The sequence below is a fragment of the Myotis daubentonii genome, chromosome 4 (genome assembly GCF_963259705.1).
Source record: "Myotis daubentonii chromosome 4, mMyoDau2.1, whole genome shotgun sequence".
NCBI lineage: Eukaryota > Metazoa > Chordata > Mammalia > Chiroptera > Vespertilionidae > Myotis > Myotis daubentonii.
In genome coordinates, this window is record NC_081843.1 from 85,194,248 (window position 1) to 85,220,815 (window position 26,568).

The 26,568-nt window shown below is 38.9% G+C and overlaps 1 protein-coding gene across 1 annotated transcript in view; it reads right to left on the minus strand.

Annotated features, from left to right (window-relative positions):
- Positions 1 to 26,568, minus strand: part of NDUFAF2 (NADH:ubiquinone oxidoreductase complex assembly factor 2) — a 109,765-nt gene that overhangs the window by 18,000 nt on the left and 65,197 nt on the right. Inside the window, exons 2-3 of the mRNA XM_059694573.1 lie at positions 18,934 to 19,023; positions 9,507 to 9,547 (exon numbers count right to left, since the gene is read on the minus strand). Coding sequence (XP_059550556.1) covers positions 9,507 to 9,547; positions 18,934 to 19,023 — 131 coding nt within the window. The remainder of the gene's footprint in view (positions 1 to 9,506; positions 9,548 to 18,933; positions 19,024 to 26,568) is intronic.

Here is a 26,568-nt window from a genome sequence, read left to right on the forward strand (position 1 = left end):
TTCTTGCTTGTGAATTTTAATTTTAACATAGATGAATGGACAGCTAGCTAGCTAGCTAGAAAGAGAAACTATAAGGTATGGAGCCTTGTATGAGTTTGTTGCCTGGATGAAATAAAGTGTTGTCCCTTCAATAATTTTTATTGAAGTTTTCTCTGCTTTGCTCTCACGGGACTCTCCTGAGGGAGAGATTCACTCTCCAACAGTCTCTTCATTTTAGTGCCCTGGAGATTTTTAAACCCCAAGGCAATGCACTATCATAAGATTTAATATGGACAAGGAGTAGGGTTTTCTTTTTGGAAAGTGAGAGATGATTAAGAAATAAGTCAGAAAGGAAAACTGGCAGACAAGAAGTAGTTCTTATGCAGATCATTTTTAGGGAAGACGACATATGGAAAGAGAGAATATGGAAAGAAATTCTTTAAGGTCTATCTATACCTGTATATTGCATAGGAAGCCTTTATGTACCCAGGGGTACAGGTATCCCAATTTGAAAACCACTGAACAATAGCAGGGTCTAGCAAACTAGGATTTATCTGCCACCTGTTTTGTAAATAAAGTTCTATTGAATACTTGTTTCCATATTATCTATAACTGCTTTGACACTAAAATGGCAAAGTTAAAAGAGTTGCAACCAAGACTGTCTCACAATGTCAGAAATATTTACTATTTGGCGCTTTTAAAAAAGTATATTTTTATTAATTTCAGAGAGGAAAGGGGAGGGAGAGAGAGAGAGATAGAAACATCAATGATAGAGAATCATTGACCAGCTGCCTCCTGCATGCTCCCCACTGGGGATGGAGCCCGCAACCTGGGCATATGCCCTGATCGGCAATCGAACCGTGACCTGGTTCCTAGCTTGAAGCTCAACCACTGCGCCACACCGGCCAGGCTATTTGGCGCTTTAAAGAAAAAGTTTCCTAACCTTCATCTATAACATTATGTATGTGTTTTTAAAAATTATTTTTTTTAAATCAAAGTTATATACTCACATAGTTTGTAGGACCAGGTCGTTCTAAAAGGCTTTTTATTAAAAATAACATTTTCCTCTCCCCAGAAGAAACTACTTTATATTCTTTTAGCTAATATTTATGGTTATAGTACATATAAACCAGGGAGCCACAAATGTGTTTGATACCTATAAAGCATACTGACCCCTCCATTATATCTAAATAACATTCTCATATTATTAATTCTTTACTTTTCAGTTTTAAACATTGTACATTAACTTCTCATTATTAAAAATGAAGACTTTTCCCATCATTCTTGTGGCCTAATATTCTCAATATAGTTGTAGATCAATATTCAATATTTATATTATGAGTAAACACTATGAACAAGGGAGTTATCTAGTATATTGGAATTACTTTTCTTTCGCTACTCAAATTCTGTTTTACTTAGAGATAATAAATGAATTCTATTTATTTCCCATGTGCTTATTTATAATTCAACCTCACTTGATATGTTCAGTTTGTATGTGTTCATTTAATTCCTCTGTTTTCACTTTCCCATGAACAAAATTACAATTTTCAACTGTGTAGAGAAGTTGCCTAGGTTTCCGACTTTTACAAAGGGAATATAACAGCATCCTTTTCTTTTTCTTCAGATTTAGCATTGATGCAATGCTATTCTTAATATATGGCTCATGTTCAAACTTCACCAATTATCCCAATACTGTTCTTTGTAGTTGTTTTACCTGGTATAATTTTGACCACTTGGTTAAGATGGTATACTCTAGATTTGCCCACTACAGATGTCTTTTTACCCATTGTAATTAATAAGTAATTTTCAGGGGGCTACCTTGATACCATGTACACCTTCTGTTCTCCAATATGACCCAATGGTTTTAGTGTCCAGTAATGATTTTCCCCTGAATTAATAACAGTTAATAAATGCTGGTTTTTCAACTCTATTATTTCTTCTACATTTATTTGTTAGTATCTAATTACTTCCTAAACAGATTTTTAGCATAAGCCTCAAGTCCACTTTCAGAGTTTCCCGGAACTACCAATTACTAAGCATTCTGGGGTTTTACAATTTAAATTGGGTTACTTCTGGGTTTTCTCCTCTGCCAGAGGAGTTATTCTCAGTTTTGCTAAATCTGTTACCAGTTGTTCATCTGCTTTCCAGCTTCTGAAGCACTGTTGCTGTTTTGTGCCTCTTCAATTTAGGTTTATGCGTTTTAATATAAATTCCTTCACTGTTATTTTCATTAGGCTTGAAGAGAAAGTAAACTCATTTGTTTAACTCACTAACTTTACTTGATAGTCCATTATTTTTTCCCTGCTTTTAAACTTTATATACAAGGCATCATATTGTATAAAATCTTATTCAACTTGCTCTTTTTGCCCAATACATATCATGTTTCTGAGATTTATCCATGTTGATACATGGAGCTCTACTTCATTCATGCAGCTCTACTTCATTCATAACCCAGTGTATGAACATGCCACAGTTTTCTTACCCATTTCCACTCTATTCCCCAAAGTGATAATGCGAGGTTGGGGGTAGGGATCTAGTTTTCCAAACACATATACACTCCACCTTTGCAATTTAAGTCCACAGAAAAGTAGAATTAAATATGCAAAGTGTAAATTTTAAGACATTTCAATTTTGTAACTTATAAAATGAACATAATAATACTAGGTAGAGAGAACTCCTTTAAAGGTCAGTTATTTGAAGAACTAGTGAATTGATATTATAGAATGTTGGGTTTTACAGAAAGGACAACATTTCATGTCATCTGCATTATAATGAAATCCGTAACTGTGTCATATTAAATTTCTTCTTGTCATTTGGAGACAGTTACAGTTTTGTTACAGTGCATTTGGAAAAATATTACATCTTCTGAAGAGTCCATGGAAAGGACTGGCAAGGAAAAGCAGAAGATCTTAAAGCAGGTTAGTGTATTTTTCTCCCTATATGATCCCTCCAAAATTTGGCAATTCTTAATGAATGAATCATGGCAATGCATTTCTTTGCATAAATTCAATAAGACCGGTTTCCAATGGTGGTTTTATTGACCGAAAACTTTGACTGGAATGCCATGTTTTGAAGAGTCCTGTGTGGACTCTGAAGACTTGAAGCCAATAAGAGTGCCATGGAGAAAGCCAGGTTATCTTGCTTGGTAGCCCTGAAAATGGATGGCAATGGAGCGTCAGGCCCAAACCCTGCCATCACTGGCGGTTGGTCAGAGTGGAAGGGGAGCAACAAGGGCGCCTCTGTGTCCCTTCAGAACCCCCACACACTCTAGGCCAGTGATGGCAAACCTTTTGAGCTCAGCGTGTCAGCATTTTGAAAAACCCTAACTTAACTCTGGTGCCGTGTCACATATAGAAATTTTTTGATATTTGCAACCATAGTAAAACAAAGACTTACATTTTTGATATTTATTTCATATATTTAAATGCCATTTAACAAAGAAAAATCAACCAAAAGAATGAGTTTGCGTGTCATAGGTTCGCCATCACTGTTCTAGGCCATGATGAGTAGGAGGGCTGCTGAGATGGGCCTTGACGCCTAGGGTGCAGCCCAGGTGGAGCCGCTGCAGGTAAGAAGTCACCTAACCCAACAGATATTGCAGGCAGGCCTGATGGTAGCTGGATGGCTTGGCTTCCCTGCCCTAAGAGGCACATTGAGACTCAAATTATAAAATTCTGGCAAAGGCAGTCAGTCACCATTCTTGTGTTTATGCAAACAATCAGACCAAATTGAATGCAATAGATAAATAGTTCTTAATTTGGCTTTTTAATAAACATAAGGGTGATTTTAAGGAGAAAAATTCTATTTCAATAGGAAATTGTTAGAACTGAAATGTTTTCTTTCCCTTCCATCAGACCATTTATTGTAATTCTTGCTGTTCTAACTGCTCAATAATACTAAATTTTATAATACAGTTTGTCTCTGCCAGGTCACAAGCCCACCTCCTTCCATGCCCAGGCCTCATCGTCCCTCTGACAGAGATCAAGGATCTCTTGACTCTGAAAGAAAATTTCTTCCCTCCTTAGCATGGAAGTAGTCAGAGGAGCCCACTGATGTCCACTTTCCCTGAAAGAATTCATAGGCAGGATCCTTGAGGGGATGTTAGGCAGTTAGACAGACATGAGCAGACCAAGGATGATGGGCCAACTAGAGAAGAAATAGGTGGGACCCTGAGACATGCTTCTCACCACTCCAACTGCTTTGAAGCCGGAAATGAAGAAACCTGCATAGATTCCCTCTCCCTTCCTCTAAGAAAGCCAAGGGGTTTTAGAACAGCTAATAGAGATAGAAGCAGTAAGCCCTGAAGCCCCAAATGTTACTCCAGACCTGATCTCTGGGCTGCCATTACAATAGTTTGAGTGATGAAGATGAAAAAGACTTGAGCTGCTGAACACCCTACTCCCTAGCTTTGAGTCTTCTATTGAATCCCCAAGGCTGAAAATCAGCTTTTATGGATCAAGGCAGGGGTGGGGTGGGGGGAATGATGGGGAACATAAAAATACATTTTTGGGGGGGAGGGGGCTAGCAATCTGAATCTGTGCCAGTAACCTGCCTTTCAATGCACATTCTTGCTAGCGGATAATTAACTCACTGCCCCTTCCTTAATTATTTGGTCTTGCAAGACCTATTTACCTAAATACTCCCATTTTATAGAGGCCATAAACCATGAACAATACACAACCCTCGGAGGGAGTTATTAGTGCTGGCACCAGGCCAGGCCTTTAGGTGTGGTCTCACGTCCCCCATCCCAACACACGGGGCTTTTTCCAAAGCCCGTGAAAGGTCCGGAAGTCTGATCCATATTTGGGGGACAAAGAAACCAAAGGGTATAAAGGAAAAGCTTGCTCCATATTCAGGGGCTCAGAATTTGGAAACAGGCTCCCCTGAGTCACTGTACTAGTACATGTGAAACATCTGAAAATAAATGGGTTTATCCTGAATCTCTGAGTACTCCTGTGCATTTTTCAGTTGCCTAGCAAATTTTGTAACAGTCAATTTTAAGACATTTCAATTCTGTAACTTATAAAATGAACATAATAATACTAGGTAGAGAGAATTCCTTTAAAAGCCAGTTATTTGAAGAAATAGTGAACAGGGCCTTAAGAATTCAGAAATACGATTGTTAAACTGCAAGATCAACACATTTTAGGCCAGAACAGAGTATGAAAAGAGTAAAACAAAAGAATGGCTGCAGCCCAACTGGCATGGCTCAGTGGTTGAGCATTGATCAATGAACCAGGAGGCCACAGTTCAATTCCTGGTCAGGGCACATGCCCAGAGTTGTGGGCTTGATCCCCAGTAGGGGGCATGCAGGAGTCAGCCGATCAATGGTTCTCTCTCATCATTGGTATTTCTATCTCTCTCTCCCTCTCCCTTCTTCTCGGTCATCAATAAAAACATTATATATATATATATATATATATATATATATATATATATATATATATATATATACACATATATATATAAAAGAATGGCTGCAGGGCTAGCAACACCGGACCATACCATAACTATTACAACAGCAAAATAAACTATGTGGTAGAGAAAGTTCTTAGGATAATATTTAAGGTGCAGGGTAATTTGCTAACAAAGAAATAGAAATTCCTGAAACACAATGGAAAGTGTCAGGAGGGAGGAATAGGTGTGTGTGTGTGTGTGTGTGTGTGTGCGTGTGTGTGTGTTGGGAAGGGTACAGAAGAGCTTAAAGAATGGTGTGATTAATAGCACATTAGAAAAGAGGCAAGAGAGGGCTCCTTTTTAGATATTAAAGGTTAAAATGCTGGGATTACCTAAAATTCACAAGGGTGGTACCTTAGGCCAGAGTATCGCAGTAGCCTCCATCTACTCACTTTTCATATCAATGTTTCCATAGAAGAAAGCTTTCAAAGTTCTGGTGATAGAAGAAATGCCTTTGCTCTAAGAACAGTACCTCTTATGACCAACAGAAGGTGAATCAAAGGGCTCCTGGATCCACCCTAGCAATGTAAACCACTGGTGATACTTCTAATCTTGGATCACATTGACTTTTTCCCCTTTTTATTCCAAGCTTCACTGACATTAGAAAGAAGGGTCAACGAAGAGTAGAACAGGGCAAGGTGGGAGCAACATATAAAGCTAGAGATGAGCTTAGAGATGTGATCACTCAGACCTTGGCCAGACAAACATTGATGTGGTCAGTGCAGGAGGAATGGAGCAAGTAAAGATAGGTATTCCAACTTATGGTCATTATGAGTTCTTCCCTGGAATACCGCACCTCCCAACAAGTGGGGGCTGAGTGTTGGAGCTAACTTATGTTGTCAAGGGTTTGTAGTAGTGAGGGAATAGGGGAAATAAAAGAGGAGGGAAGTCCTAAGTAGTAGGAGAAAAGGAATAGGAAGTATACTAGTGAATTTGGAAATTTTCCTTTTATGAAATACATTTCTTACAAAATATTTTATAACACTTTATGCTATTGTTTTAAAATAAAAATTATAGGAGAAACCAAGATGGTGGCATAGGTAAACACCTGAAATTACTGCCTCGCACAACCACTTCAAAATTACAACTAAAAGACAAAATGGACATCATCCAGAACCACAGGAAGGCTGGCTGAGTGAAAATTCTACAACTAGAAGGAAAGAGAAAGGCACACTGAGACTCAGAGGAAGGGCGGAAGTAAAGTGCAGAGGTACGGAGGCACACGTGGAAAGGGCTGGCAACTGAGGACGTGGCTGTCTTTTTTAATCAGGAGGGAGACACAAGCTCCCAACGGCCTTGAACTCCAGTTCCGGGTGAGTCTCTGGGGACCCAGACTCATACAGTGAGAAATTGGACTGTCTGGCATCGGGCAGAACTCGAGGGCGGGTGGCTTTCTCTCAGAGGTGCTTGCAGTGATTACCACGGGACACTGAGACCCGGGGCCTCTTAGGGCAGGGCTGAGGATAAGCCATAGCTGTTTGCTCCGCCCTGTTGATTTCCTGAGACCCCGCCCCATCCAAGCTCTGTGCAGAGGCTTTTGTATATGAATGGCCTGGCCCTTTGCAATGTAAAATTACCTAACAAACTGCAGCTGGGTCAGAGAGACCCAGAACATCCAAAAGAAGGCCCAAGGCCCCACAGCAGCTTGCATTGCTTCACAGCTGGGCCTCATCTGGGCACCTCCAAATCCCAAACAAAGAAGAGGAATCTGCAGATCTCTCTGTAGCTCCTGCTGGGTAGCCTCAGGCAGAGGCTAAATTAGCACCTCCTTAGAGATCCAAGTGCCAGTGTACCCAGTGATCAGAGTGAGACCATCCAGATTACAACTCCTCAGATCCATAAGGGACATACTCAAGAGGCAGACTCAGCACCAAAGCCCCACTGAAGCAAGTCTTGCTCCATAAAGGTGTCTCCAGCACAGAAGTTCTCCCACCATAGACATTGCTGATTCTCACAGCCAATTGGCCTGGAAGTCAATTCCTTCCAGTGATACCTACAACAATCAAGGCTTAACTACAACAAGACTGTGCACACAACCCACAAAGGGGTGCCCCAAGAGTGTCCACCTCAGGTAATTGGGGAGGCTGAGCCACTGGGCCCTATAGGACACTTAGCACAGAAAGCCACTCTATCTACACAGTGAAGCATAAAAAATGTGGAGACAAAGAAACAGGTCACAAATGACAGAAATGGAGGAAAGCAAACAACTGGATATAGAGTTCAAAACCACACTTTTAAGGTTTTTCAAGAATTTTCTAGAAACCACCAATAAACTTAATGAGATCCTCAAGAAATCTAGTGAGACCCTCAATGTTGTGATAAAGAACCAACTAGAAATTAAGCATACACTGACTGAAATAAAGAATATTATACAGAGTCCCAACAGCAGACCAGAGGAGCGCAAGAATCAAGTCAAAGATTTGAAATACAAAGAAGCAAAAAACACCCAACCGGAAAACAAAATGAAAAAAGAATCCGAAAATACGAAGATAGTGTAAGGAGCCTCTGGGACAGCTTCAAGCGTACCAACATCTGAATTATAGGAGTGCCAGAAGAAGAGAGAGCAAGATATTGAAAACCTAATTGAAGAAATAATGACAGAAAACTTCCCCTACCTGGTGAAAGAAATAGACTTACAAGTCCAAGAAGCGCAGAGAACCCCAAACAAAAGGAATCCAAAGAGGACCACACCAAGACACATCATCATTAAAATGCCAAGAGCAAAAGACAAAGAGAGAATCTTAAAAGCAGCAAGAGAAAGACATCAATTACCTACAAGGGAGTACCCATACGACTATCAGCCCATTTCTCAACAGAAACTTTGCAGGCCAGAAGGGAGTGGCAAGAAATATTCAAAGTGATGAATACCAAGAACCTACAGCCAAGACTACTTTATCCAGCAAAACTATCATTCAGAAGTGAAGGCTGGATAAAGAGCTTCACAGATAAGAAAAAGCTAAAGGAGTTCATCACCACCAAACCAGTATTATATGAAATGCTGAAAGGTATCCTTTAAGAAGAGGAAGAAGAAGAAAAAGGTAAAGATACAAATTATGAACAACAAATACACATCTATCAACAAGTGAATCTAAAAATCAAGTGAATAAATAATCTGATGAACAGAATGAACTGGTGATTATAATAGAATCAGGGGCATAGAAAGGGAGGGGACTGACAATTCTCAGTGGGAAAGGGGTGTGAGGGGTGCGGGAAGAGACTGGAAAAAAATCGTACACCTATGGATGAGGACGGAGGGGGCTGGGGGGGCGGTAAGGGCAGAAGGTGGGGTGGGAATGGGTGGAGGGGAGCTATGGGGGAGAAAAAAAAGGAACAACTGTAATAATCTGAACAATAAAGATTTAAAAATAAAATAAAATTATAAAATTAACATGTTTTACAAACACAGGTGCCACAGCACTGCTATGCTTTTTATTCAGCATACTACCAAAACTATGTTTTTAAAGCAGTGGTAGCCAACCTTTCAGACCTCACGGACCACCTGCTGGCGACCGTTGTTTTAAAATCTTAAATAAAAAGACAACTCAACTAGTAATTACTAAGTGCTACATGTTATAATCTTATTGGATATATAAAAGTTTCTTTGAATACTTGATAGAATTAAAATTATATAAAATTATGAAATTTTTAAGTTTTATATACAATAAGGGCAAATAAGCAGAACACGATTTGGATAGGCCCAAGATATTTAGTGTTTCCCAAACTTTTCCCCCAAAGGATCTGTATCAGAACAGAGAACTCACAGAGGCCAGAGGAAATGTCCTGATGTAAGCTGCTGTAAGTCCAAAGTTTCTAAAAAATGTTTTCATTATTTTTAAAATTTTATTATTTAATTTAAATTTTTCTACTACTTTTGTTAAATTCCATAATTGTACATTTATTTTATTATAAAAATGTTTTAAATTATTTTCTATGGAGTAAAATGAACACTTTGGCAAGATGCATCATGTTTATTCTGAGGCTTCATGTATCCCTAGGAGTAAAAATTCCCAATTGAGAAACACAGCATTATAAACACATGCTATTTGAATATTATCCTTATGTATTCTTACCTCCATTGTAGGTGGAGTTTTTCTTGTTTTTCTAATCCAAGCTAGAAAAAAAAAAATTTTAATGTAAGTTTCCTGTAACTTGCACAAACATTTTATTCATTCATGCATAACACAAATATTTATTGAGAAACTGTTATATATTGTTTTAGGCACTGGAAATATAACAGGGAACCAAACATAAATTCCCTCTCTCCATAGTATATATACTAGTGAAGGGAGTTCAGAAAAGAAAAACACAAACATTATATCAGAAGGTGATCTGTGTCATGAAAAAAATGCAACAGTTGGGAGGGTAAACAGGGAACATCTTCATACCTACTAGTAACATCATACCTCATACAATCATCTGAATTCAAGTTAGTGTAGGTACGGCATACGTGCCCTTGACCAGAATCGAACCCGGGACCCTTTGGTTTGCAGACCAACGCTCTATATACTGAACCAAACCAGCTATGGTGAAAGAGTTGATACTTAATACAGCTGTTGAATGAATACTTCCACTAAAAAAATTGTCTTAATGGAATTTTAACCTGCATTAGAAAATCCAGGTTAGTAGCAGTAAGATTCCTCTGTGCAATCAAGGAAAGAAGTGGTTTATGAAATTTTTCAACTGCCTCTTTGAAGTCAAAATAAAACTGACTTAACTATACTTATAGGCATTTTTTTTTCTATAAAAGAGGCTTCTTTTAAAATAATTCAACATGAGCCGTACAACTCTTTTTAAGCAATAAATCTTCAATTTTAATCTAGATTAAAAACTTAATTCAGAAATATCAACTGGTAGGGCAAGGGTTGGCAAACTATAGCTTGCAAGCCATATATAGCTAATGAAGAACAATATTTCATGACATGTGAAAATTACATAGAACTCAAAGTCAGTACCCATAAAAAAAGGTTTTGCCCTGTCAGTGTGGCTCAGTGGTTGAGTGTCGACCTATGAACCAAGAGGTCAGAGTTCCATTCCCAGTCAGGGCACATGCCCAGGCTGTAGGCTCGATCCCCAGGGGGGGGCATGCAGGAGATAGCCAATCAATGATTCTCTCTCATCATTGATGTTTATCTCTCTTTCCCTCTCTGAAATGAATAAAAACTATATCTATTTTTAAAAAGGTATTATTGGAACACAGCCACACTTACTTGTTTACATTTTTTCTATGGCTACTTTTGTGCTACAACAGCAAAGTTGAGTAGTTGTAACAAACCACATGGCCCACAAAGCCTAAAATAATTACTATCTGGCACTTAAATAAAAACAATTGCCAACCCATGTGCTAGTGCTACCATCCTATATAATATCCTATATAATAAAAGCCTAATATGCTAAGTGTCCGGTTATCTGTTCAACCAATCAAAGCGTAATATGCTAATGATATGTTAAGGCTGCTCAACCGCTCGCTATGATGTGCACTGACCACCAGGGGACAGATAGTCGACTGGTCGACCAGTTGCTATGCCGTGCACTGACCACCAGGGGGCAGACACTCCGGTCAGGTTAGCTTGCTGCTGGGGTCCAGCTGATTGGGACTGAGCAAGATGAGCCGGACACACCTGGAGACCTCCCATGGTCTCTCCCCGGCTGGCCAACCTCCTGCGTCCCTCCCTGGCCCTGATCATGTACTGGTGGGGTCCCTTGGCCTGGCCTGCGCTCTCTCGCAATACAGAACTCCTTGAGGGATGTCAGAGAGCCAGTTTCGGCCTGATCCTGCAGGCCAGGCCCAGGGACCCCACTGGTGCATGAATTCGTGCAGCAGGCCTCTAGTTAATATAATTCTTTTAGCAACAACTGTATATGTTGATTCAAAACACTTTCATATTACTTGCTATTATACTTTTTACTAATGATTGTCATGTATTCTAGAGTCTGTGAACACACACTGTTGGCATTAGATCATGCTAAAAAGTATAATAGCACAATGCATAGTTACTATCACCATGAGAAAAACAACTAAAAACAACAATTTGTCTTATTGATGAGTCTATAAATAACATTTTCAGTTTTTCTTAACGGTTAGAAAAACAAAAATATCTCGATAAAATCCAAATATTTTTTTTAATTCCAAGGTACATTAATAGTTTGAGGAAAGTCTGATATGTATTTTCTAAAGCTTACTGGTTTTAGATAAGTTTATAAAATTCATTCATAAATGTAAGAATATAATATAATTCAGATAAAGCATTAAGTACCACCAAGACCAGTGGTCGGCAAACTCCGGCTTGTGAGCCACATGCGGCTCTTTGGCCCCTTGAGTGTGGCTCTTCCACAAAATACCACGTGTGGGCGCAACATATGTGATTGAAACTTCGTGGCCCATGCGCAGAAGTCGGTATTTTGTGGAAGAGCCACACTCAAGGGGCCAAAGAGGTGCATGTGGCTCGCGAGCCGCAGTTTGCTGACCACTAACCTAGACTATTCACTCTCATGGGATACTAATCTCCAAGAAAAGATATAAGGGCTTCCTTTGGCTTTATTTTAAATGGCTGAAGGGAAAAAAATCTTTAATCTACATAAAAGCAATTACTGAAATAAATTTATATATTTATAATTCTACAATAACCAGATACTTGAAATGTCTTCTTGAGATGATGGTTGATGGCTATTCAAGAAAGGTTTACAACTGGAAATTTTCAATGTGACTCAATTATATAATCATCCCTAGTTTCCCATTCACTATGTGCAAAAAAGGAAATGTCCTGCTGAAGGTTGATAAAATTTAGGAGGAGGAAGGAATAAAAATAAGCATTAATATCAAATCACTACTTTTGTTTTTCTTTTTTACCTCAGAATAATCTGGAACTGAACCTGTATCCAATTATAAATTATATAATGATTTTACCATTGGTAATTATATCTATAAGGTGGGTTCTGTATCAGTCCTCATTAAAATATAACCATTGTTTGAATAGAATTTAGCAAGACAACTGGACAGTTTATGCCTTAAGATCCTAGCATTCCTCCATCAATGTTCCTTTGCATTCTCATTAGTATGCATAAGATTTTCATTGAACTTTAATATCCTTATTGGAATATAACTCACTATAATGAGCATGAAAGTGAGCATGTGAATTAAAGCTCCCATTAATAACTAAAAGGGACTAGAAGAAGCAGACAGGAAAATACTTCATGAAGCATATATTCTACAAATCTCCACAGACACTGAAAATAGCTAATATACTTTTAGAAGCATTGCCAACAGGGGTTAAGGTAAATGAGACATTCATCACCAGATTCAGTAGACCATTCAGAACTAAAATTATAGAAAGGTCGCCAATAGTCTGCATATAAAAGATATTATAGAAATATGTGTTGTTTACTTTACTTAAGGGAAAGACAACATAATGAAGCTTCACCTTTTAAAAAATGATCTTTGCCAGTTCTGAGTGTTGACATATCACAAAGAACTATAAATATTAAAAAATACACATTTTTAAATTATGAAAATTCTTCAAATGAAATGAGTCATTTTCTGTTTGTTTTTTGTTAAACCTCACCCAAGAATATTTTTCCACTGATTTTTAGAGAGCATGAAAAGGGGGTGGGTGGAGGCGGGGGGGGGAGGGGGAGAGAGGGAGAGAGAGAGAGAGAGAGAGAGAGAGAGAGAGAGAGGAAGAGAGAGAAACATCGATGTGAGAGAGACACATCGAATGGTTGCCTCCCACAGGGTCCCAACCTGTGCTAGGGATAGAGCCTGCAACCGAGGTGTGTGCCTTTGACTGGAATTGAACCGGGACCCTTCAGTCTGCAGGCTGATGCTCTATCCACTGAGGCAAAGCGGACAGGGCGAAATGAGTCATTTTCTAACTACTGACCGTTAAGCATATCTTAAGGATATTATTAGATTTAGTTGGCATATTTAAGTTACAAATTTTGTGATGCTCACAGCTATTACTGTTCTTTTTTAAATCAACCTTATTGAGATACAGTTTATATACAATACAGTGAAACCATTTTAAATATTCAATTCCATTAATTTTGACAAATGTGTACAACCTTGTAACCAGCACCATGATCAGTATATAGAACATTTCCATCATCCCCAAAAGTTCTCTAGTGTCTGACTATATGCAAACACCCTAATCCACCCACAACCCCCCGTGAATGACATACTTTCTGTCACCATTGATTCGTTTTGCCTTATCTACAATTTCTTATAGGTGGATTCTTACAGTATGTACTCTTTCATCTAGCTTATTTTACTCAACATGTTGTTCATAAGGTCATTCACATTATTGTGTGTAAAGAACAGACTCTTAAGGTTGCCTCCACAACCCCTACCTCATAGTATTCATGCCTTTGTGTGATCTCTTCCCCTTGAACAAAGGCAGAACCTGTGACTTACTTCTAAGTATGAAAATATGGCATTGATTACTTGCATCAACAGTTCAGAATAATTAGACTTAGGTTAAATGCTGCTCCAGTCCACCTGATAAATCTTAAAAACAAGCCCTGAAAGGATCAAACTGTTTCCCAGTAACTTAAATGTCATAGAATAAAGCTCAAGAACATATATAGGAGAACAAAAATATCCAGTATCCAACTAGGCAAAAATTCGAAATGTCTGATATCTAATCAGAAATTGCTGAGCAAACAAAGAAACAGAAAAATACTTCCCATATTGAGGAGAAAAGAATCAGCTAACCAAAACCAACTGAAAACAGACACAGGTGGTAGAATTAGCAGACAAGAATATTAAAAGTTATTATTGCACTCCATATGTTAAAAAAGCTAGAGAAAAGGTAAAATGCCGGGAGCCGGTCCATCCTTGCTGTTTCAAGGGACCTGGCATATATGGCATACGGTTCTTAATATGTTTGCTCACCTTCTTGGCGCTGTGTTTTAACCAAGGTCACCTCTCCGAGAAAGGTTGTTTCTCCACGTAGGAATTTTTCCCTGAAGTCAGGGAGGGGATGCCTCTCCTAGAAAGGTTGTTTCCCCAGGTAGGAATTTTTCCCTGAAGTCAGGGAGGGGATGAAACTCCTTAACTAAGTGCCAGGCGGGTAGTTAATCACTACAAACAATCATGCTTAAGCTACATAATCTTTACTCCCTGGAATGGAGATAAGAAACGCCCTAACCTTTGTAATAGAGATTGATAAGATTGAATCAACTGGTATAAATACAGATGTAACCAGACAGAGAGACAGAACTCAGAACACAGAACTTAGGAGACAGGGCTTGGAAGACAGGACCAAGAGAGACAGAGCCTAGGCACAGAACCTACACAGAACGTTCTCTAGGGACAGAAGAACTTCGCTGGCGAGAGCATGCCGGAGGATCCTGGACAGGGACTTGCCTCAGAGCCTGGAGGCGGAGCCTGGCGAGAGAGCATGGCAGGGGATCCTGGACTGAACCTGACTGCGGAGATTGGCAGGAGAGCCTGACTGGAACCTGGTGACTGAGCCTGGCTGGAGAACCTAGCGAGGGAACATGGCTACAGAACCTGGCTGGAGATCCTAACCAGAACTTCGCTGGAGATCCAGACCAGAACTTCGCTGGAGATCCTGGCTAGGCTGCTGATCAACTGAACGCTATCTCCGTGTCCTGCCTTCTTCGCTGACTCCGTCCTCACCTATGGGGAACCCCTGGACCCGCTGGGGTTGGACCCCAGCATCTGGCGCCCGAACAGGGACCCCTAGGTAAGCGCCCCACACTCGGGACGGATCGGACTCCACCGTAGGAAGAGGGTGGATAGTCTTCGCCGACTCTGTCCACACCTTTGGGAACCCCTGGAACAGGATTCCCTTAGGTAAGCCCCCCCCATTGAGAACCTCCACACTCGGGACGGATTGGACTCCACCATAGGAAGAGGGTGGATAGTCTTCGCCGACTCCGTCCACACCTTTGGGGACCCCTGGACCTGCTGGGGCTGTACCCCGGCAGTAAAACATATTAAGTAGAGACCTGGAAGATATAAAACAGATCCATATCAAAATTGTGGAGATGAAAAATGCAATCTCTAAAATGAAAAATACTCCAGTTGGATTAATAGGAATTTGACATGGTAAAAAAAAAAAAAAAAAAAAAAAAAGATTAAATAGGGACTTGAAGATACAGCAAGAGAAATTATACAAAATGAAACCCAAAGAGGAAAAGTCTCCACAAATGAACAGCGCATCTGTGAGCTGTGAGAAAACTTAAAGCAGCTTAAAATTATAAATGGATCCCCAAAATAGAGGACAGAAAAGGACACAGAAAAAAAAATTGAAGAAATGATGGCAAATTTTTTTTCTAAATTTGATGGGAACTATAAATCCACAGGTCTAAGAAACTCAGTCCTCAGTCCTCATTTGACATAGTTGATCACTTCTTTCTCATTTGGCTTCTAGCACATGACACTTTTCTTTTTTCCTCCTACTTTTCTGGCTGTTCCTTTTTTGCCTTGTCTCTAAACCTTGGGAGTAGGGGGAGAGGAGTGGGCAGTCTTTAACTTCTCATTTTCTGTTTACACTCATTCCCTTTATGGTCTCATCCAGTCTCCTGGCTTTAATGATCATTTATTTGCTGTCAACTCCCAAATTTTATCTGCAACCCAAACTTTTCCACTAAATTCTTGGCTTATATACAATTCACTATCTCTACTTAGATGTATAATAGGCGTATCAAAATTAACATTTCCAAAATTGATCCCATTTCCCCCCAAATTTGCTCCTCCCACAGTCTTGCCTCTCTCTGTCAACAACTCCATTTTCCCAGGTAAGGCCCAAAAGCTTAAGAGTCATCACTGACTTCTCTTTTTCTTTCACATTCCACATCCAATCTGTGAGCAAATCCCATCAGCTCTACTTTTACAACAGATACAGAATGCACCTACTTCTTTCCATGCCCACTGTTGCTCTGGTGCAGATCACAATTATTCCTTGCCCAAATTATTCCAAGAGCCTCTGTCTCCATGTTTTGCCTATGACCCCCTTAGTCTCTTTGCAATGCAGCAGCCAGAGTGATCCTGTTAAATACAACTCTGAGCATCTGACTACTCTTTCCAAACTGGCCTGTAACACCCTACATGATTGGGCATCCTGTTACTTTCTTAACCTTATCTATTACTTTCCCCCTGGCTCTATTCCAGTCACTCTGCTTCCTTGCTGTTCCTTAAGCACCTGAGCATGCTCCTGCCTCAGGACTTGTGCATTTGCTCTTCAGGAATGCTCCTCTGCTGTTTATCTGCATGGCCCACTCCCTCTTCTGCCTTTATTCAAGCCATCTTCTCAGCAAATCCTTTTCCTTATACTTCTTAAAACTGCAAAGCCTTCTCCAACACTCTCTATTCCTTTTCCCTGCTTTATTGTCTTTAACATACTATATAGATATCTGTCTGGTTTATTGTCTCCTCCCTCCCTCTCCCACTCCAGAATGGAAAGTCCCATGAATGCAGAGGCCCTCAATAGATATTTTTTAAATAAATGAAAAGGGCACACTGTCTAATACATTATTGTGGCAGTATATGCAGCTTGTAGGTACCTGTACTTTGCTACTAGTAATTGACAAATATTTATCTGGACCGAAAAGTACTTTAGATTCATTTGGTGTTGATACTATTTACTTTAAAATATCTTTTTCTCTTTCCTTTCCTGTATATAGTGTTTTGTGCATTTACTTAGACTTCAATTTACTTTTTCATGGTATGAACTTCTTATTTTTTACATTTAATTGATATATAACACTATAGAAATAATTTTAGTTTCAGTGTGTGGGTGATACATTTGTTTTTAGGGTATGCCCTACGGGATAGTTATGTTGAATTACTAGATTAGGACAGAGCCATAAAAAGCATTAGAGCTTATTCTAATTCTCTGAAAGTTGCAAAGGCTAAAAAAATGTCATTACCTATTTGTTTATTTATAACTTAATTTATTTCTATACACATTTTAATTCTATACTATTATTGGGGAAAATGATAAAATAGGCTCATTATAAGAAGGCACAAGCATTATTTGAGAATTGCAAATGTAGCTTACAACATTGGAAAGTCTGTTAAAATAAGAAAGCTCAATTTACTCCTCCGAAAAGTTGCCAGTTTATATGCAGTATTTCTTCAAAAAGTCTATGGTATCTACCCATTTTAATGTTCTTTTTCATAGTTCTAGTATTTTCATAGCTAATAAGAAGAAATAGAAAAATATATTTCCAGGGAAATATTTACACTCACATGCTGGCATAAAAGTAACGTAATACCTATAACTACCATATATAAGGTATCATGCTACACCCACCAGGAAGCAATCGGTCCACAGCTTAGAGTGTGTAGCTGTAGAACCTAGGCAATTTATCTAATTATTCTTGATCTTAGATTCCCTATTACATGAGTATAATTACAGTGTCTACCTCAGGATTGTTATGATGATTAAACTATATAACAATTTTTAAAAGCAATGGCATAATAACAGGTATATACATAAACACTTGATAACTGTTACGTGATATTTAAATTAGGTATTAGTATTTTAGAAAAAGTTCCTTTAGTTGTTAAATAAAAGCCAACTCAAGCTAGATTTCATATAGTCAATATATATTTACCGAGCACTTACTATATGCCTCCCTATGTGCCAGGCACTAGGCTAAGAACTGGTAAGGAAGAAGGGAAAATTTATAACAAGGGTGTGGGGTGGTACTTAGAACTCAAAGGTAGACTTGCAGCTGAACTTCATTCAGAAAGAAATGAAACTGGAAACTGGAAAGCTGCTGGAAACCTAGGAAATAGTCTGTGTCTCGCAATATACTTCTCTTGGCAGGCTGGTTTCTACTTTCTTCTAAGTAGATGAACTTTTTCCGCAATGAAGCTTAAGTAGTGGATTGAAGATAACCACCCACAAGCTACCAGTTCAAATGTGACTGTTCCAGCCATCCTGAGAGACTGCTCCTACTCTTTTCTCTCTCTTTGATCTTTTACCTTAATTCCAATGTTTGATAGGGATCGAGTGTCTATCCTTATCTGAACAGGAGGTCAGCTAACATGGTCATGGTAAATTGAACAAATACTTCAAATGCTACCTACATCAAGTTATCCACAATTTATAAAGAGAAAGGTAAGGCTGAGAAGTTTGAGTTACTTTCCCAAGTTCATGTGGGTAGTGAGTGTCAGAAATAGGATTCAATCCCTGGGGTTGTGCAAATGTAGTGTCAGCACAGGAAAGTGAGCGCCACCTTCAATTTTTATCTTTGAGCTTCACTGGCGCTAGTCCCAGCTCTGCTAATGTTTAACGGTTTTTTCATGATACACACGTTCCCTTATTATTTCATTATCGTGCTCCCTTACAAAAATGTAGCACCGCCACAATTTTCAAAGAAATTAAATGTTTAAAAAAAGTTTTTATGGATTCAGATTGTAAGAGTTTTTGCAAAAAGAGAACATGTGATTGTATGTTTTTACTGAATTTGTATGTAGTTAAACAATTTGCATTCCAGAAGATATCACTGAAAGCAGAAACTTACCTTCCCATTCTGTTGGGATATTCCCTACTTCATAGTCTACTTCTTTTTTATTTACTGCTTCTATAATTCTTTTCTCTCGAATAATTTGTCCTATAAAACAAAAGTGATTGTTACATTTTTAAATGAACTCATGATACAGTAGTTATAATAATATTGTCTCTTTGATATTATATACCTTCTCATGTGGTAAAAGAATTAACAGGGGAAAAAAATAGATTCCACTTAAAATTAGGCAATTTCTATATGACTGCAAAAACTTTAGTTTCCTATCATAAGATGCAAAATTAATTTTGGTGAAATATTTATGGATACTGTGTGCAGAAAAAAAGCAACCAATTAATCTGTCGGGCACTAGTGGCCAATGAAGACATTTTAATAATTGACAGTGTTCCATTCCCTCAAATTCTGCAAGAATAAATGTATTAAAGGTGCTACTACCCAAGGGAATTGATATTTAGGGCCCCTAGTAAGTCTTAACCAACCACAAGATTCTGCAGCCACCCTATCCCCATTGTACATTGGCAAATGAAGGAATCGAGTGGTGGGTTGGACTCTGTGGCCCATCTGAGTAAATATCTCTCAAGGTAATCTAAATGAAGAGGGACAAAAACTGGTGCATTTTGGGTATGGTGCTTCAGATGAGATCAATATCAGGATAGTAGCAATGTAGAAAACACGAAAGCAGAGAGAGCAGTAAGAGAAAAGTGGAGAGGGGTCAGGGATGGGACAAGAATGCCTGTTGCTTAAATTTCTCAATAGCAAACTGTTGATTAGTGTTTAAGTTCATAGGAAAGGCATAAAACTATTTAGTATTTTCTTCTGTTTTCAGAAAGTCTTAATTATATCCTTCAAAGTAGGTTTGTCAAAATGGTGGTTTCAAAATATGTTCCCTTTTAATTAAACTTTGAGCCTAGGGACACCAGGTATGCTTTCTACTTCCCAATAGTTAATAGTTGTGCCTGCCTACTCCAGGGCATGCAAGCTGAAACAGAGAAAACATCTATACTAATAAAAGGGTAATACTCTAATTAGACTGGATAGACCGGATGTCTTCCGGACGTCCTTCCGGACAAAGCCACGGTGGTGGGGGCAGAGGCAGAGGTGGATAGGGGACTAGTGGCCAAATTCCCCCTTTTTTATTTTTTAAAAGCAGGCATTAAAAAGAAAAACCTCAAATGCTCTCTTATATCTATTTTAAGAGTAGGATTGGCGCTTTCAGCTATTACCTGAGTCCTGATCTATCATCCCAGGGAGAGCTTGCCAAAGGCAGGCAGGCAGAGTGGTTAGGGGTGACCAGGCTGGCAGGGGAGAGCGATTAGGGGCGATCAGGCAGGCAGGCAGGCAGGCAGGTGAGCGGTTAGGAGACAGTGGTCCCGGATTGCGAGAGGGATCCCAGATTGGAGAGAGTGCAGGCTGGGCTGAGGGACCGCTCCCCTTCCCGCCCCATGCATGAATTTGGTCCACTAGGCCTCTAGTTGGTGAATAATGATGAGGGAGAAATTTGGCCTAATGCCGGGGTCCAACCCCAGCGGGTCCAGGGGTCCCCAAAGGTGTGGACAGAGTCGGCGAAGAAGGAATGACACGGAGACAGCGTTCAGTTGATCAGCAGCCTAGCCAGATCTCCAGCCCGGATCTCCAGCCAAGTTCTGGTCTGGATCTCCAGAGAGGTTCTGCTCTGGATCTCCAGCCAGGATCTGTCCAGGTTCTCCAGCCAATTTCTGTAGCCATGTTCCCTCGCTAGGTTCTCCAGCCAGGTTCTCCAGGTTCTCCAGCCAGGTTCTGTCTGAGATCTCCAGCCAGGTTCGGTCACCAGGTTCTAGTCAGGTTCTCTTGCCATATTTCTGTAGTCAGGTTCAGTCCAGGATCTTTTGCCATGTTCTCTCACTAGGTTCTGTCTCTAGGTTCTGTTGCCAGTTTCTGTCCAGGATCTTTTGCCATGTTCTCTCCAGCGAAGTTCTTCTGTCTCTAGAGAACGTTCTGTGTAGGTTCTGTGTTCTGAATTCTGTCTCTCTTGGTCTTGTCTTCTGAGTTCTGTCTCTTGCTGTCTTGTTGCATCTGTATTTATACCAGTTGATTCCAATCCTATCAATCTCTATTCCAAAGGTTAGGGCGTTTCTTATCTCCATTCCAGGGAGTAAAGATTATGTAGCTTAAGCATGATTGTTCATAGTTAAAGTGATTAATTACCCGCCTGGCACTTAGTTGAGGGGTTTTATTCCCTCCCTAACTTCAGGGGAAAATCCCTACCTGGGGATTCAACCTTTCTCGGAGAGGTGACCTTGGTTAAAACACAGCACCAAGAAGGTGAGCAAACATATTAAGAACCCTATGCCATATATGCCAGGTCCCTTGAAACAGCAAGCATGGACCGGCTCCCGGCAGCCTAACAATGATCAGCCCAGTCAAAGACAGAAATCTATAAAATACTGCTTTCTCTTCTCACTCCTGGGTCAAAATTATGCTAAATAGACTGGGTAATATACTTTTTAAAAATTGACCTTGTTGCCTGCAAATCTCTTTCATACACTACCTGAAATTCTACTAGCTAAAAATTCCTTAATTGCAGACTAGGAAACTCCTGAGAGTGACTATGCAGGAGAAAGGAAGCCACATCAGGGTAGCGTAAGAATATTAAGTGACTAGTTTTATTTTCTCTATTTAGAAATAGTAAGTGAAAGGCTGGGATTTCATAGACAAACCATTAATGGCTGATAACTCTGAAGTACAGGGTCAGGAAATCTCTGCATTTCATTATGGGCTCATTTAATCAGGATAATTTAATCCTAACAGAGGTTTTCCAAGTTTTATAAAGAGGCGTTATCTTTTGCTTATTTTACCCAATAAATTTACAGTAGGACAAGGGATTAAGAGTAAAGTCCTTGTAGGGACAAGGGTCAGGGCAAAAGGTCTATAAAAATGACAGCTGTACTATTCTCAGAGCAGAGGCTCAATATATGTACACATATTTTTACTAAAATGCTATTTATATCCACATACATAAACATATTGTAGTAACCAGAGTTACCATAAATTTAGCACATACTAAAATATGTTTACGTGACAATTTTCAAAATGTTGAAAGAGCCAAAATACCGGTTTCTTCATATAGTCCTTATCTAAATACCAGGATGTATGTCATTTTAGCAACAGCAAGTGTAGAAAGAAAAACTGTTGTATAAAATACAAAATATTGACAAATAGGCTTCTGAAAGTGTGTTCTATAAGCTTTGGAATGCACATCAATAAAATTTAGCACATGGGGAGAAGGGTCTACCATTCCCAGTAGCACCACTAAATGCATATATGTTACAAATATATCTATGTAGACATTTAGATTAACACAAAAATTAACTTTTAATTCATGTCCATGGGTCTATACACTTCATTTAAGGTCTCCTAAGATTTTTGAAAATCAGAGGCCATAACTATTTGTGTGTATGTAGAAAGGCAAGATTAATTCATGAGTTTGTTTAATCAATTCCTTGATAATCTCTGAAGAAAACTTTTTTTTTACAAATAAATGACATCAAAGATGTTTTAAAAATGACGTACACATCTTTAAAAATATAAAATAAAGCCCTTAGTTTATTAAATAAACTCTTCATAATAAGATATATGACTGTTCCCCCAAAACTAATTATTTTAGAACTACTCCATTCTTTGGATCAATCCTACTTGTATAATTTTCATTAATTGGGAATGAAATTTATGCCTCCCACAGAGTAAGAAATTATGCCCAAACTGTACATTTACTCATACTAACATGCTTTCATACAATAGTTGTAAAGACAATTCTACTTATCACAGAAAAAAAAATTCCGTCTAATAAACAGAGCAAATTTAAGTACCTGCTCAAGTGTCAAAATTTTAGGATCTAATTTACATTTAAAAATTAACTTAAGGCTTCAGGTCAAGATGGTAGTGGAGGTAAATGCATCTTCCCACAACCATATCAAAAATACAACTAACGTACAGAACAACCATTATTCAGAACCACTTAACTGGAAGTCCCACAACTAAGAATATAAAGAAGAAGTCACATATACTAGTAGAGACTGGTAGGAAGGGTGAAGATGGCAGAATGGGCTAGTTCAATCTACACCCATGTGTGGTGGATAAAAATTGGGAGGGATATCTCAGGTGTGGAGGCCTCCTCTGAGGAGTCCCACTCCATGGGGTCAACCCTTGCACAGCGGATACTCAGGGGTAAATCCCTTCCATTGACCTGCCAACAACAACTAATTGAAGGCTCAACTACAACAGAGGGTATATACAGGGGCACACCTAGAGTGTCCAACTCAGTTGAAAGGGGAAGCTATGCCATTGGACTCTAAAGGACACCCACTACATTGAGGCCACTCTACCAAGCTTGGGAGACATAGTAGCTCTACCAAATACACACAAACACAGGGAGGCAACCAAAATGAGGAGACAAACATGTCCCAAATGAAAGAACTGAACAAAACTCAAGAAAAATAACTAAACAAAAATGGAGATAAGCAATCTTACTAGATGCAGATTTCAAAACTCTGGTTATAAAAATTCTCAATGAACTTAGGGGAAGAGTAGATGAACTTAAGAGAACTTCAACAGCATAAAAATGACATGGAAAGCATAAAAAAGAACCAGTGAGAAATGAAGAATACATTAACTAAAATGAAGAACACATTACAGGGATACCACAGTAGAAAAGATAAAGCAGAGAATCAAAACAGTGATTTAGAATATAAGGAAGCAAAAACACCCTATCAGAACAGCAAAAAGAAAAAATTATTTTAAAAATGAGGTCAGAGTAAGGAGCCACTGGGAAAACTTCAAGTGTACTAACATTTGCATCATGGGGGTGCCAGAAGAAGAGAGAGAGCAAGATATTGAAAACCTATTTGAAGAAATAATGACAGAAAACTTCCCCCACCTGGGAAGTAAAGAGACATACAAATACAGGAATCACAGAATCCCAAACAAGATGAACCCAAAGAGCCCACACCAAGACACATCATAATTAAAATGCCAGAAGTTAAAGACAAAGAGAGAATCTCAAAAGCAACAAGAGAAAAGCAGTTAGTTACCTACAAAGGAGCCCCCATAATATTGTCAGCTGATTTCTCAATAGGAACATTGCAGGTCTGAACGGATTGACATGAATTATTTAAAGTGATGAAAAGCAAGGACCTACAGCCAAAATTGCTCTACCCAACAAAGCTATTATTTAGAATGGAAGGACAGATAAAAAGCTTCCCAGACAAGAAAAAGCTAAAGGAGTTCATCACCACCAAACTAGTATTACAAGAAATACTAAAGGGTCTTCTTTAAGAAGAAAAGAAAATACAAAAATTTGAATAAAATGGCAGTAAATACATATCTATCAACAATTGAAGCTAAAAAATAAAATAAACAAATAAGCAGAACAGAAACAGACTCAAATATAAAGAAAACAGTTTGATGGTTGCCAGATGGGAGGGGATTGGAGGGTTGAGTGAAAAAGGTGAAGGGATTAAGAAGTACAAATTGGAAATAACAGGATAGTCATGGGGATGTAGCATAGGGAAGATAGTTAATAATATTCTAATAACTATGTAAGGTGTCAGATGGGTATGAGATTTATTGGGATAGTCACCTAGTAAATTATATAATGTCTAATCATTGGGGTGTACACCTGAAACTAATCTAATACTACTGTATGTCCACTGCAATTGAAAAATAAAGAAATGAGCCCGGCTGGCGTGGCTCAGTGGTTGAGTGTTGATCTATGAACCAGGAGTTCACAGTTCTATTCAGGGCACATGCCAGGGTTGCTGGCTCGATCCCCAGATGGGCCATGCAGGAAGCAGCCAATCAGTGATTCTCTCTCATCATTAATGTTTCTCTCTCTCTCTCTCTCTCTCTCTCTCTCCCCCTTCCTCTCTGAAATCAATAAAAATATATTTAAAACAACAACAAAAAAATGATTTTAGACCTGGCTGTTGTGGTTTGGCTGGTTGGAGCATTGTCCTGTATACCAATCCCTGGTTAGGGAGCATGTGGGAGGCAACGGATTAATGCCTCTCTCTCTCTCTCTCTCTCTCTCTCTCTCTCTCTCTCTCTCTCTTTCTCTCTCTCAGATCAGTTTAAAAAATGATTTTACAAAATTAATTTAGTCCTACCCAGGTGGCTCAGTTGGTTGGAGTGCCGTCTCTAAGCACCAGGGTTGTGGGTTCAATTCCTGGTCAGGGCACACACAAGAGTTTACCAATGAATGCATAAATAAGTGAAACAAGAAACTGAAACAACAAATCTCTCTCCTTTCCGCTCTCTCTTACATTGATGTTTCTCTCTCTCTCCCCTTCTTTCTCTCAAATCAATAAAAACATCTTTAATATATTTTTATTGATTTAACAGAGGAAGGAAGAGGGAGAGAGAGATAGAAACATCAATGATGAGAGAGAATCATTGATTGGCTGCCTCCTGCACACCCCCCACTGGGGATCGAGCCCGCAACCAGGGCATGTGCCCTTGACCGGAATCGAACCCGGGACCCTTCAGTCCGCAGGCCAGTGCTCTATCCTCCGATTCAAACCAGCTAGGGCAAAAAAACCCACATGTTTTTTAAGAAAAGAACAAACAACTGACACTGGTGAACTCAATAATATTAAGTAAAACAATATATAGTTGTTTAACTTAATATTAAACAATATTAGACTTACTTAAAACAGACAAAATAAAAGTTTGAATTCAGGTAGATTATAATGATCCAAGGTACATGGATTTAAAAATTATAATATAAGAAACAATATTATTTCCCAAATTTAAAAAATTTTAAAGTTAGCTGCCATTGAGCTAATTGCCCTAGGATAATAGAGTTCCTATTCCTTTGTTTAGAAAAATCTGGAACCCATAAGGAGTGATCCTGAGTATTGGGGAGATGACAGGTTTAGGTAAAAGATTTCATTTGTTTGCTGAAGGCCTGGGGAGGGTGGGAGTGGGACGGTGGGGGTCAATGAGGGGAAAAAGGGGACACCGGTAATATTTTCAACAATAAAGATTTTTTTAAAAGATTTCATCTGTTTTATTGGGCTTCTGGGATAGAGTTTTGGAACCCTGGACACAGGTATGGGAAAGAGGATCTAAAGTAGAGAGTTCTAAACTTCAGACACTGAAGTACCAGCTTAGCAATTTTTTGTCACATTAGTTTAGCATTCTATCCTTAACATTTTTCTTTAATTTGGCTTGTTTTTTTCTTCAATAGTCACTCTTACCTTACCCTAAAAAATATCCATGAAATCACTTACTGAATATACTAGTTGTATTTTGTATTAGACACACATAAAATAGACATATCTTAAATATTTAAGAGGTTGTCTTTGTAGCCCATGAAGTCATCATGCAGACCGCACTTCGGAAACCACACTGGTCCTACAGAGACAGGCCCAGCCACATACATGATGATACAGAGCACAGAAACCAAAACAGCAGTAAGAAATTCCTGTGGATGGGAAATGGCTGAATATACTCTTTGTAATCAGATATGAATATCAAAGTCTTGCTTGGGTTGTTTACCCTTCATTTATATAAAATCCTGTGTTATGTACAACAATTTCATGTTAGGTTTGAAAGAAGAGGGCAGAGGTCCTATAATTCCAGAGTGACCAGAAGGGG